The 15230-nt window shown below is 32.1% G+C and overlaps 1 protein-coding gene across 1 annotated transcript; it reads left to right on the forward strand.

Moving 5' to 3' along the window:
* The first annotated feature begins 4584 nt into the window (after positions 1-4584).
* LOC100241270 (putative pentatricopeptide repeat-containing protein At1g09680) lies at positions 4585-7689 on the forward strand. Its single transcript, XM_002263554.4, has one exon. The coding sequence runs from the start codon at positions 4614-4616 to the stop codon at positions 6390-6392; it is 1779 nt and encodes a 592-aa protein (XP_002263590.1). The 5' UTR covers positions 4585-4613; the 3' UTR covers positions 6393-7689.
* Positions 7690-15230: the final 7541 nt, after the last annotated feature.

Raw genomic sequence — 15230 nt, forward strand, 5'->3', positions numbered from 1 at the left:
ATCCCTTATAAAATATGTACATCATGTATAAATGCGAAAACCCATATCCAAAATAGGCCAAATGAGTAAAGTACATGTGATATACTTGTTTTTAGATGGGATTTACTTGTTTTTTTAAATGGGATGCACCTATTTTGGTAATAATGTTCAAGTATAAAGCGTGTCAAGCGAGAGATGTGAGCATCATAAATGCATACCTAGGAAGTGGAATACAATTTACTTATTTTTTTTATAAAGAGGATGCATTCCTACGTACTTTTGAAGTGGATACACTTATTTTTCAACATGGTGTCTTTATTTTTGCAAGGGTGATATAAATTTTAGTGATAGTGTCATCTAAATTTTAATCATCTCTAAATATTTTATTTCACAAAGGTGTGTGACGAACTTTATTAATATATTACTTCTAAATTTATATTGAGATCATCAATTATATTAAATAAAAATATACTATTCAACATAAAAATTTCTAAAGCCATATATTGAACCTTAAGAAAAAAAATAGAACCTATTTCTAACATGCATTTTAATTATCACTATGAGATTATGGAAAATATGCATGACTTTTAAAATTTAAAATAATAAGAATAGAAAGAAATTTAATGACAAAAAAATGTTATTTATAGATTATATAAAAAATAGAGGAAAATAAAATACTAATTTTTATTCATAAAAAATTAGAAAAGAAAATTAGTTTTTCCAATTGAATTACTTGTTTTTCAATAGATAATAATAATAATAATAATAATTTTTTTTTTACTCAAGTGTTTATATACTTTTTTATTCCTAAAAATTATAAATTGAATATTTAAAAAAGCTAAGAAACTTAATTTTTTTTTCTATTGTATTGTATGTTATATTTAATTTGTACTTATTGATTATCTATATTATCATTTTGTACTTATTGTATTAGGAAAACAATTAAAAACCAATAAATGTGAAAAGATAAAATCTTAAAAAATTGAAATTTAAAAAAATTAGAAGAAAAACTTTAGTTACTTCAATATATTAAGAGAAAAGGTATCATGATGTGATGTGAGAGAAAAAAATACAAAAAGAATACGATGTACAAGGATAAAAAAAAAAGTGAGAGAAAAAAATACAAAAAGAATACGATGTACAAGGATAAAAAAAAAAAAGGAAAAGACACTCATTTCTTTAATTTCTTTTTAATTAAAAAATGTACTTTTTTTCATGTCACATAAAAAATTTAAAATATTAAGAATTTAAAAAAGAATAATTATCAAATTTTTATTTAATTACTATTCAAGTGTATGTCGAGAAAATAATTTTAACCACTTTGTGTTTGACATAAAAGGTAACCGTTGAAGTTCTTAAAAATAATTTTAAATATCATTCTCCCTAAATGACATTAGAATGTGTGATATTCGTGATTAAGAATCTTATCTGAATATTTAAAAGAAATTATATGTAACCTTCAAAAATGAAACCTCAAAGAGCTTACTGCTATTTCTTTTAGAGGTCAAATAGTATAATTAAAGACATGCTAAATTATAAGGGAAATTTTAGGACACAATTGTTGAAAGCAAGAACTATAAAGCTATGAACTCACACAAATCTGGAATAACATCCCTAGTTTTATTGAACACTTACTGGTGGCTTATATAGCCTTACAAGATAAGAAATTAGAAAAACATTGCAGCCCACGTCTTATACCTAAAGACATGGTATTAGTTACTGAAAGAGTCAAAACCTATCTACTGGTTCCTAACTAATAGGAACTTATTAACAGAATTTTGACAAAGCCAAACCTTAACAGAAACAAATAAATCCCAACAATAATTCCTCCCCTAAACTGAAGTAGTATGCATTCAGTTTAAGTTTGGTACCTCACATACCCCAAGCTTCTCACGCAACTTCAAGAACACTTCAAGCTTCAGTGGCTTTGTCAAGATATCAGCCACTTGATCATTGGTTCCACAATGAACCAACTTCACCACTTCCTCCTTAGTGAGATCCCTCAAGAAGTGGAACCTCACATCTATATGCCTGCTCCTACCATGCATAACCGGATTCTTGGATAGCTTGATTGTTAAACTGTTGTCACACATAATAGTAGTACACTTACTCTATGAGTGCCCAATCCTTTCTAACACTCTCCTCATCCATATACATTGACAAGCATAGAAAGTTGTTGCCACAAATTCTGCTTCAGTGGTAGACAGAGTCACCACTGGTTGCTTCTTTGAGGCCCAAGAAACTGCTCCTCCACTCAATAAAAACACATAACCAGATGTGTTCTTCCTATCATTAGTGTCTCCAGCATAATCGATGTCAGTGTAAGCCAATAGTTCTCCAACATCTTCTCCTCTCTTATAAAACACACCCAACTCCACAGTTCCCTTTAAATAATGAAGAACTCTCTTTGTTGCTTGTATATGTAGGTCAGTAGGATTGGCCATATACCTGCTCAAGAGACATACTACGTACATTAAATCAGGTCTTGTTGCAGTAATGTACATGAGACTCCCAATTAATTGCTTATAAATTGTAGCATCAATCCTGGTAGCTTCTCCTTCCTTTAATAGCTTGAAATCAGGCACAATAGGATTCTTCATGGAATTGGCATTTTGTAAACCAAACTTCTCATGTAATTTACAAGCATACTTCTTCTGACTTAAGTAGATACCCTCTGAAGTTTGCAAAACTTCAACACCAAGGAAGTACTTCATCTTCCCTAAATCCGTCATATCAAACTCATCCTTCATGGAACTCTTGAAGCTTTCAACATGCATGCATCATTCCTAGTAAAGATTAAGTCATCCACATACAAACTCACAATTAAGAACCTCTTACCTCCTTCTTCTGTTTTGACAAAGAGAGTGTGCTCGTAACCACATCCTTCAAAGCCCTCCTTGACAAAATAAGCTTCAATTCTGCTATACCAAGCACGTGGTGCTTGCTTCAACCCATATAATGCCTTCTTAAGCTTGTAGACCTTTTCTTTAAATTTTATTTTATTTTATTTTTTGGTGGAAATTGTCTCTTAAAGAGATGATTTCCAATTACTTTTTTTTTTTTTTGACGGTTTTTTTGGTGAACTTTTGGAAAGACGATTTTTTTTAAAAAAAAAAAAGGTCATAAATTGTCTTTTGAAGGGACATTTAAATATATATATATATATATATATATATATCCTTCCCTCATACCTCGCAAAAACTACCGTAAATTTGGAATTATTTTTCTTACTACGGTAATTTAAGAATTATTTTTTAAAATTACCATACTCTTATAAAATATCTGAATAAAGGATAGGAAAGAGGTACCATAGGATTTTTTATAAGACTATGATAGTTTTAAAAAATAATTCCTAAATTATTGTAGTAGGAAAAATAATTTCAAATCTACCGTAGTTTTGTCCAGTTAGGAAAGAGAAAATAAATTGTAAGTGAAAAATTGTCTCTTCAAAATACGATTTATGAACTTTTAAAAAAATTATAAAAAAAATCGTCTTTCCATGACACGATTTCAAAAATAAAAAATAATATATATATATATATATATATGAGAAATTCTTACTTAAAAAAAAAAAAAACTAAGTAGGAAATTGTCTCTTTAATAGACAACAACAAAAGTGAGAAATTCTCACTTAAAATAAAATAATAATAATAATAATAAAATAAAAAAATCTCAAGTGGAAAATCGCCTATTTTCCACACCACTTCTAAGAGTGAGAAATTCTCACTTAAAATAAAAAAAAACCCCTTCAAAAATCCACTTTTTCATTCTTTATTCTATTTATACAATAATACAATTATTATAAATATATGTTATAAAATTAATTAATTTTATTTACTAAATTTAATATAAGATAAATAATCTATTATTTTTTCTCTTACTTTGGAATTAAAAAAAAACTATTATTAATTTAATAATAATTTTTTTAAAACTCAATTTTCACATAAAATTGATAATAGTTTTTTTTAAATTCCAAAGTGAAAGAAAAAAATAATATGTAAATATTATTTATTTTATATTAAATTTAGTGTATTATTTATATATTAAATTTAGTAAATAAAATTAATTAATTTTATAATATATATTTATAATAATTGTATTATTGTATAAATAGAATAAAGAAGGGAAAAAATGGATTTTTTAAGGTTTTGTTTTTGTTTTTTTTTTAAATGAGAATTTCTCACTTTTGTGCTGCCTACTTGGGTTTTTTTTTTTTTAATTTCTGATTTTTATGTGGAAATTGTCTTTTTTTAAGAGACGATTTCTCACTTATTTCTCATGTGAAAATCTTCTTTTTTAAAGAGGATTTCTCATTTCTTAAATTTTTTTGAAATCGTCTCTTAAAGAGACGATTTCTCATATAAAAAATGAAATTTTAGAAATCGTGTTTTGGAAAGATGATTTTTTTTTTTATAATATTTTTAAAAGTTCATAAATTATCTTTTGAAAAGACGATTTTTTATTTATAATTTATTTTCTTTTTTTACTTGGATAAAACTATGATAAATTTGAAATTATTTTTATTGCTACACTAATTTACGAAATATTTTTTAAAACTGTCGTAATCTTACTGAAAATCCATATACCTGATGATGGACTAGGTCAGAAGCAGAAAGAAGAAATCATAGCCCGGTATGGCCACTCCAAAAATCCTAACGACACGCAACTTCCTCTCCTCACCCAGAGGCGGCTTCCTCTGTTTCTCCACATGGATGACTCCACCCACCTCCCACTGCCACGACCCAATCCTCACAACCATTTCCGAGGCCATCAAGGTCTCACCAACGAAGCCTCTCCACTCCTCTCTCAAGCGTATCCTGCCTTCACTCACGCCCAATCACCTCATCGATCTAATCAACCTCAACCCACACTCCCTCTCCCCACCCTCTCTTCTCTCCTTCTTCAAATGGCTTTCCACTCAACACCACTTTCGCCTCTCTATTCACTCCTACTGCACTATGACCCACTTTCTCTGCACCCACAAAATGCTTTCGGAGGCCCAATCTCTTCTCCAATTCGTCGTCTCTCGAAAAGGGAAGAACTCGGCTTCTTCCGTCTTCACTTCAGTTCTTGAAGCTAGAGGTACCCATCAATCGAATTTGGTGTTCAGTGTTTTGATGAATGCTTATACCGATTCTGGCTATTTCTCGGATGCTATTCAGTGTTTTAGGTTGGTTAGAAAGCATAATTTGCAAATTCCATTTCATTCTTGCGGCTACCTTTTTGATAGATTGATGAAATTGAATTTGACCAGTCCAGCGTGGGCGTTTTATGAGGAAATTTTGGATTGCGGGTACCCACCAGATGTTTGTAAATTCAATGTTTTGATGCATAGGTTGTGTAAGGAGCATAAAATAAATGAAGCCCAGTTGTTGTTTGGTGAAATTGGGAAGAGGGGCTTGCGGCCTACAGTTGTTAGTTTCAATACTTTGATTAACGGGTATTGTAAATCAGGGAATTTGGATCAAGGGTTTAGGCTTAAGAGGTTCATGATGGAGAATAGGGTCTTTCCTGATGTTTTTACTTATAGTGTTTTGATTAATGGGTTATGTAAAGAGGGTCAGTTGGATGATGCGAATAAGTTATTTTTGGAGATGTGTGACAGAGGCTTAGTTCCGAATGATGTTACTTTCACCACTTTGATCAATGGGCATTGTGTAACGGGCAGAGCTGATTTGGGTATGGAAATTTATCAGCAAATGTTGAGGAAAGGTGTGAAACCGGATGTGATCACTTACAATACTCTGATTAATGGCCTTTGCAAGGTTGGAGATTTGAGAGAAGCAAAGAAGCTTGTGATTGAGATGACTCAGAGGGGTTTGAAGCCTGACAAATTTACATATACAATGCTCATTGATGGATGTTGCAAGGAGGGAGATTTAGAATCAGCCCTGGAAATTAGGAAAGAAATGGTTAAAGAAGGGATTGAGCTGGATAATGTGGCTTTCACAGCCCTCATTTCAGGGTTTTGCAGAGAGGGACAAGTTATCGAAGCAGAAAGAACACTGAGAGAGATGTTGGAAGCAGGTATAAAACCAGACGATGCCACATATACGATGGTCATTCATGGGTTTTGTAAGAAGGGAGATGTTAAGACGGGTTTTAAGTTGCTCAAGGAGATGCAATGTGATGGCCATGTACCAGGGGTTGTAACCTATAATGTGCTTCTGAATGGGCTTTGCAAGCAAGGGCAGATGAAAAATGCTAATATGCTCTTAGATGCAATGCTAAATTTAGGAGTGGTTCCCGATGACATTACATATAACATCCTACTTGAAGGACACTGCAAGCATGGAAACAGGGAGGATTTTGATAAGCTACAAAGTGAGAAAGGACTTGTTCAAGATTATGGTTCATATACTTCGCTAATTGGTGACTTACGTAAAACCTGTAAAGAACGCCAAAAGAGATGATTGGTTGCCATGGTTTACAAACTTAAGGTCTCCAGTCCAGACCTTCAAGTTGGGTGGGGCTTGTGTTTGTAAATAATTGCTTTTGTTTCCCTGTTAACATGGATTCAATGGTGGGTTTTGGCCTCTGTTTAACAGACCAGAGATTGGACTAATATCCAAAGCAGTGAACCATTCAACTTCAACTGTCTAGCGTAATTTTTGGTACAGGAGATCATGCATACATTGGTTGTGGCTGAAAATTTTTTGGAAGGCTAGATTTTCCGTCATTTGAACTCCCTTATTCAGTCTTTCTTTGGGAATCATGTTGACAACCACAAACTTTTCGGAAGTCTAGCTCTCCTAGAAAGGTTTAAGATGCCATGAATTATGATGGATTGAATATTTGCAGTGCTAAAGTTATGTTCAGATTAGAGTATATTTGTTGCCATAAATTATGATTAGTCATTGCTTCTGTAGAATTTGCCAAGAGTCAGTCATCATTGGAGTTTCCATCATCATGGCCTGGGAATTTTGATTGGAATTCGTTTAATTTGGAAATCTAGATTGCTATTACTGAAGGGAACATTCAAGGCCTCTAATTAAGAGGTCAGTGATGTTAATAATCCAGCTTTCAAACTATATGACAAGGGTCTGGGGTTAGTGTCATGTAAAAACCCATAATTTGTTGGTAGAAGTAAAACCTTGGTGGTGCTACTGGCCCTTCTCATACAAGTTCAGCTGAAGACATAAGAGGATTCAGTGGGCAGTTGCATATTATCTGGAAGTAATATCTTTCCTTATTAGGACAAATTGAAGCCCCCATCCTATTCTGGGTCTGGAATCAGAAAAGCGAAGGTCCGAGCATGACTGCATTTTATGTCATCTCATGAGTGATTCTCAAAAGGGAAATAGAGCTGTTTCAAATGTTTGGGGAACCAAATAGACTTGCTTCAGACAGTATAATTCAAAAATGGTCTGACACTCTAGATCTCCCTCAAGGCTTATTGAAATGAAATCCTTCCTTGCAGTGCAAATGGAAGAGAAAGATGAGTTTTGTTGACATTTGCTTTTGTGGACTTCTGCTTAAGTCAGTGGCCTTGTAAACATATGAAGCTGATCCACCAATTCAAGGATTGGCACCCAATCATATAAAGATTAGTTGATGATGCTGTCTTGTATCTTTGATGTTTTATTTCTGTACTAACACAAATGAGATTTCATAGATGCAGTTTTGCATCATAATTTTCATGGGAACATGCTAAACTCTCAGATATGATAGCAAATTATGATGGTAAGATTATTTTGGCCCATTTGATTTTACAATATTGTTTTTATGATGTTGTCCTGTGAGCAAGTCCTGGAAAGCCTTCAATTCAAATGATCCAAAATTATCCTCTCCTGATAAGGTTTGCTGGAGTAGGTGATCAACTGCTGCAGTATATGCCAAGGTGATTCTGGCAATGGGGAAAATGCGGGATGCCAGCAGCTGCCCCAATAACAAGCAATTCGGTAGAAACTAGCTCTAGCATATTACTTCCCAGCAACTGTAGTTTCCAAGCTTGGAATGGGTGCAGGGAAGGTACCCACTGACCAATCTAGCTAACTTAGACACATGATTTGGCCCCATAAGGAGCTTAAAACTGAGATGTCTGTTCTTTCCTAATCAATTTGTGGCAAGGACACCTTGGACAGATGATTGTTATCAAGCGTTTAAAGTCTTTCTTTCTTCCCCATAGATAGTATGATGCCTCTCTCAATGGAGTTACGGGAGCTGGCCAACTTTTGTCTGCCAACGCAAAGGGAAATATAGGGAAGTCCTGAAGCACCTTGGAAATCCAAACAAGGTTGTTGAATTAGTTTGGAAATGTCATTTCACTTGGGAAATGCAGGAGTTTGCCCTAAATCTGTTCCAAGATCGGGTCTCAAAAGAATGGATGAGGATATGTTTAATGTTGGAAAACCCTTTTTATCCCATTTGCACGAGTTTTGTAGAGTAATTTTTAATGGGAAGCGCATTTGCCTGGTCAGTTTCTTTAGGGCGAAGATGAGAAAAGTGTCTGGATGTGGATTGAATTTGCCTTGTTTGGGTTTGGTGTCTCTCCCAGTTAGTAATTGAGTTGCTCCTCCTTTCCTTTTGCCTTTTTATTTTATTTATTCATTGTGATTTGTTGATAAGACTGAAATAACAATTAGTGGTGTTGTGTTTAAAATCGTCTTCAATACTTGGAGCATGTTTTTAAAAACTATTTTTTTATTTTTTAACCTAAAAACAGTTTTTTAAAAATAAAAAACAAAAAAATTTGTTTTGATAAGTTATTTTTAAAAATGACTTATATTTTGATTTTATAAAAACATTGTAAATTTAATTTATATAATATTAATTAAATGAAATTAGTTTTTTTATAACCTAATTACTTATATCAATGAATGTAGGTTGATTATAATGGACAATTTTAAAATTTGAAAGTAAGAAATAGATAATAAGTTTTAAGTTAATAATTTAACTTTAAGTCATAAGCACTAAGTATTAAGTTGTATTAACCATGTTCCAAATATTCCTAATAAGATAACAATGTTTAAAATTATGATTTGTATGTTCTTCCTCATTATTGCAAAAATCACACATGCTAGGGATCACCACGTATGTGTGATTTAACAAAGTATTGGTAACCACAAAAGAAATTTAATCCTAAATGATATCCAAATCTAATACTGTTAGTCCTCTTTGGGGGTATGGTTGTTTGGTTCCTAATGGACTACATAGTAGACTTGACATGAAAATTTGCCATCTTTAAAAAAACCCTAATAAATCTCAACATCATCATTATTAAAAATGGGGATGCCTCTAACATCATTAATAATGTTGGAAGGAAGAATATCATAAACCATGTCTAGCTTCCATGAAAGTGTCTCTATATGTATAAATCTTGAATCTTAGCCATGTAACATTAATATTATCTAAAATAGGAATAAAGATTTTGTATAAACACATAGATTCGCTCCAACAGGGACAATTGTCATTATCAACTTTGTTGGAATATCCAAAAAAATCGATTCCGAGCCTTGGATTACAAGAGTGCATGCATCTACAATCTTAGGGATATTAGATTTAAGCACAACATAAGCATTTACTAAGAAAACCTTAGATCTAAGAGTTATAAAACCATATCTTTGGATTTGGATGTTACCAAACCCTACTCCAATTGGTGTAGGGATCTAAAAAACCTTTGAATCTTCCATCCTATGAATCTTCCACATTCTACACACTTGTGTAGAGTGTCTACACATTTGAGAGAAAGAAATGGAAAAAAGGTCTCTCTCTCTAAAAAAATGGAATGAATGAGTTGGCTAATCCTAAACCTTAAGGGGGTTTATATAGCCACTCTTATGGGCTTAAGTGATTCGTACCCAACTTGAACTTGAAACACTTAATTTAGTCCACTAGGTCTTAATTAACTAATTTGCCCTATTGGACTACAATTAATTAATTAGACAAATTAAAAAAAAAAACCTAAAATAGTATTGTTAAATCTTGTACAACCTTGCATTTTTACCAAAACTCCTTTATACATATAAATGATTAATTCTTCATAAAACCTCAAAATAAATAATCATAAGTTCTTGCACAACTTAGTGCTTTCAACAAAATGCTTTCATGCACACATAGGATCGAGTATTCACACCCCTATCTCTTGCATTATGCTTTACTTGGGTACATTAGGAATTACATAAAAGATTCAAGTCATGGGTTCCTTTCAAGGTGATAAGTAGCTCACAATCGTTTCATGGATTTAGGCAATCCATTAGAAACTATAGTGTACTACCTTTAAATTAAAGGCATGATTTGTCTTGGTCATTAAGATGGTTTTCCCTTGATGAGTGTGATATTGAACAGTATTTACTATGAATTATGACATTAACTATTGGATAGTTATGATTCACTAAACTATTATGTTATATAAACTGTAGCGACTTGCACCCAATCATATAATATTGTTTGCTCTAAACCCAAAGGGGTTTCCACGGTTTTAAAACACATTTACATGGTTAAGAGGAGCACATACATATATAACACTATAAATTTTCTCCTTTATCCAATGTGGGACACTACAAACATCTATCCAATGTGGGGCCTTACAAAAACTCCTCCTAATGCAAACACTGTGTCCTCGTTATGTCTCATGAGATTATAAGGCTAAATAAACAAATGCCTATCACGGTGCCAAACAAACCCCCACACCAGATTGAGAATCAACTCTAATACTATTTCCAACACCTGCACCAAACTGTGTAGATATTGTCCACTTTGGGCTCAAAGGTTTAAACTAAACCTTGGTCTAACACCGTTCATCAAATCACCCACTCTTATTGGTTAGAGACTAATTTAATTATCAACATTTAGTGCTAATTTGAGGTCTCGTGATATATACTTGCCTAGTGAGGATAATTGCTCATCCATGGTAGCAAGATTGATCCTTGAAGATGCTCAACAGCTATAAACAACTTAGGCAGGGATGTCCTATCTTTCCCTATCCTTGACCTAAGAATATTTTAATTTCTCATAAAAATGTAAACTACTCAAAAAGTAGAGTGGTTGACATAGTAGAAGGAAAGAAAATTAAATGGAATAAAAATGTAATAATAGAATATTAAAATTGCATTGTACTAAATTACAACTAAAATCAAAATAAAGCTTTAAACTAAGATCTCTCTACTCTTGTTGAGCTTATCGATACTCTTAGCCAATGTGACTCATTCCATTGGACTTTTTAGAGCATTCTTTTCCCATTTAAACTGTAGTCATTTCTATAAAATCCATCAATTCCTCAAAAATATAGGATTACCATAAAATTGGCAAAGGCATCGGATTTTCTTTTGAATATTACCAATATGGGTGCAAGTGGAACTCAAAATTATTCCTTGTTTTTTCTTACTCTAATCATAATGCTTAGTCCCTATTTGATGGAATATTTGGAAAAACCATTTCAAGAGACCACAAGGGTGCATGCAACTAATCTTCCTACGAATATAGATCTAAGCACAATGAAAGATTTTAGTAAGAAAATTTAGATATAGGTGCTATAAAAATCATACATTTGATATGGATGTTATTAAATCCTACTTTATCTCAAATGCCTTGTGATCTTTCGTTCGATGACTTTCTCTTAAACCTTATAATATGATATGGATGTCATATGGATGTTATATATAAAGAAGAAACTAACTCAAATATTTGAAATAAATTTTAGTCTATGACTTTTTAATGTTATTGAGTTTCATGATTTTTTAGTATTAATCAAATTTGTTTTGGGTTTCAAATTATTTTTTAAAATTAATAAATTTCATATATCAAGTATAGTTTGATTTGAAATTTATTTGCTTAATGAAATTTTTTGGATGAATTAAATGAAATTTAGAAAAACATGTGTAATATAAAGGAATATCATATTTGAAGATTTTCGATATCGATATTAGATAGTAAAGAGAGAAATGGAATGATATTATATTCATTTTCTTTTCTTTTTTTTTTATGTTTTTGTTTTTGTTTTTTTTTTTTAAATTTTCTATGTTTTTCTTTTATTTTTAAAAATTGGTGAAAACCACTTATATTTGTTTTCTAAAAAGTGTTATCTATTTCACTTTGTTTTTAAAAATGGCTTTTAGAGAAAAATGATCAAACAATAGTAGGAATTTTTAAAAACAATTTTATATTTTTTTAAAATAGAAAACTATTTTTAAATCATACAACAAAATAAAACCTTAATTTTTAGAAGAAACTAGGGGTATAGTTTGAAGCTTATCTAGAACATTCAACTCAAAGTTTAATCTGAAAACTGACCCATGAAGCTTATCTAGAACTTGATATTATTTTTCTAAATCTTAGTCAAATCCAGATTTTTGAAAGAGACTTATGTTAACCAAATTGGGCAAGTTGGATGGCTCAAATTTGAGAGTTAAATAGGTTATGGAAACTATTATCTTCTTCTCTGTTCTTTTTTCCTCTTTTTAACTTCATTTTCTTTAAATTTATATCAAAATTTAATGAGATATGATTCCAATAAGCTAATAACACAAAAGAAATATAAATAATAATTTTCTCTTGGGCAAATATAATGCATGCAAGATAAAAGAACAAGTTGTTACTTTTACTTTAAAAAATATTAAAAATATAATATAAATAGCTATTATGTTATTTGAAAATAGCATATTATAAATTGGACTTTAAATGGACTTGGGTTGCTCAAAGCCAATAAAATCCCAATCCAGCCCAATTGCAAAAATGAGTCCAGACCCATTTGAAGGTGAGATTGGGATCAAATTGGTTGGAGCAACTGCAATCAAGCTGTGCCACAATGAGAAACTCTGATAGAAAGGAATTATAACAAAATTAAATTAGAAAAATGGAATTAGGAATGTGAGAGAAAGTTCACCACTGAGAATAAAGGAGAATGAGAACAGGCCGTAGCAAGTCTCAGCAGCAGAGCGGCTTCCATTAAGGAGGGGGCCCTATCCTCTTGGTTATCCATGGCATCCCCCCCATCAGAAAACAAAAAAAAATGAAAAATCTAGCAGGTTAGGTAGACCACCAGGCTGGCAAGAAAGCATAGTCAGAAGAAATTAGGAAATGTTGGGTCCAGCAGTTCCCCACCCAAGTCACTCGGGTCTTTCGGGAGTGGGTGGGGGTACTCGAGAATTCCATTTTGGTTTCTCGCCGCCTCCATCGTCATTATGAGACACGGATAATCCACTTATGTAATCCATATTTTCTACACTGATCATTAATATTTAATCGCATGTCAACATGTTTGCTCACTGTTTGCCTCACACAATCAAAGAAAAACATTTATTTATGAAGGCCAGGCCAGGATGAAATGTCATTCCCTCATCTTCCACAAACAAGACTAGGACCTTGCACATTGTTGGAAATGGTGAAAATATCTTTTCAATTGGATTCACATTTTATTTTGTTTTAATATCATCCTAACATTACCATATTCCACAATTATAATTTTTTTTATTCGACATTTTTATTTGATCAACCAATTAAATCATCTATGTAGCAATTTTGGCTCTGGATACTTATGCCCTACTATTCCACTTGAATAAACTTAATCACTATTATATTTAGAGTTTGTTTGACAGTTATTTAAAAAAATTAGTTTTAAAAATATTTTTTTAAAAAAATTATGTGTTTAATAAAATTTAAAAAATATTTAAATTTTTTTTAAAAATTACTTATAATGTTGAAAAATTATTTATAATATTTTTAAAAAAAATATTTTTTTTAAAAACATTTACTAAAAAAAAATTCTTTAAAAACATCTAAACAGTCTTCAACACACTCTTAACTAACTTAGACACATTTTTCTCCATTACCAAAATTTTTATAATTTCGCAACAGAAAAAAAAAAAAAAAAAGAATCGAATAGAGGTTCAATCTATGAAAACATTGATTCCATCGAGTAAAGTGTAGATAATATGATACTATTTATAATATAAAATTAATTGTGATCTATGCATCTTATTAGCTTCTTTGTATGATTCTATTTCGTTGTTCTCAAAATCAGATTAGATCAGCACAGCTCCTTGGTTCGATTCAGTAACCGGAACAATTTTCAATTATTTATTTATTTATTTAAATGGGACTAGATTGGCTCGACTCTTTGACTAGTTTCACTTTTGTTATATATATATATATATATATTACGAGTCATCCCATGAAACATCTTCCAATCCCGAGGCATCGAGAGGTTGAACCATCAACCTCTAGAAGCAGAAGCGAGAAAAATGTTTCTTTCCTTCGAATTCAAAGGGAAAACAACTGTAAACTGAGGATGCCATTGGAACAAGTACAAAAGTCAAAATTTCAAAGCCCAAAGTACGATGGGATGGAGGCTGGAGGGAATGATGGAGAGGAATTCTGCAATCTACATTTAAAAGGAAAATGATGTTAATGAAATCATACAGGATTATCGTCTGTACTCCACTTGTAGAGATCGAAGATATTCAAGTATGAGGGCGTTCTTCTATTCTCAACCTTAAATAAGCCCATGTATCAAATGTCAAAGCCATCACAAAGCACAGCTGTACATGTCCAAATAGGCATAAATATAACTCCTTTGACCCAAACTTTGAACCTAAGATCCAATGAAGTGGGGTTTGGTTTTGCCTTGAAGATCTCATTTGAACTTAGGCTCGGATCCTTAGGTGGGCTCATCCTTTTTTATATGCTAAAAAATTGTTTGTAGTCAGACCATTTACAACCTATGCAAGTCCTTTTGACCAAGGCTCGACACGTTGCATTGGACCACATCTTTGAATTATTGGAGCAGCATAAATTTAAGTGGATGAAGAAAAATGCACATCTTGATCAAATGAATTTGTTGTGAATATATTTTTTTTGGCTCTAAATGTTTGTAAATTGTTTCTTCAAAATCAAACTTTAGATATTCACCAAAAATAAATTTATTAGACAGATTTTATGGGGTATATTTTGAAGCATACACAAGTCAAAATTGCAGATAAAGTAGGTAACAGTTGCAGAAGGGGAAGAAGAATGGCTTGTTTGGCATGTAGCGCAGCCTAATACATAGAGTGATGGGCAAAACGAGTATCGTGTGGGCTGAAGAGACGAAACGCGTGGGTGAAGTTGAGGGCTGATGGGTAGCGCCTATGAGACAGTGCCCTTTCAACTTGTTCCTAGAAAATGGCTACCCATGTACAACTGTTTATCATTGTTTAGCAGTGATGTCTCCCTGGGGCTTTGCGGAAAGTTGTCAATTCCAAATATGCGCGTGCGCAAGCAAGTTGCGTTGCGGCTGAAAGCGGCCTCGGCCAGCTGTTTTCTTCTCTTCATTT

Source organism: Vitis vinifera, chromosome 14 (genome assembly GCF_030704535.1).
Source record: "Vitis vinifera cultivar Pinot Noir 40024 chromosome 14, ASM3070453v1".
NCBI classification, from domain to species: domain Eukaryota; kingdom Viridiplantae; phylum Streptophyta; class Magnoliopsida; order Vitales; family Vitaceae; genus Vitis; species Vitis vinifera.

What these genes read in the sequence shown, in the direction of transcription:
- LOC100241270 (XM_002263554.4), top strand. Translation starts at nt 4,614, where the DNA reads ATGGCCACTCCAAAAATCCTAACGACACGCAACTTCCTCTCCTCACCC.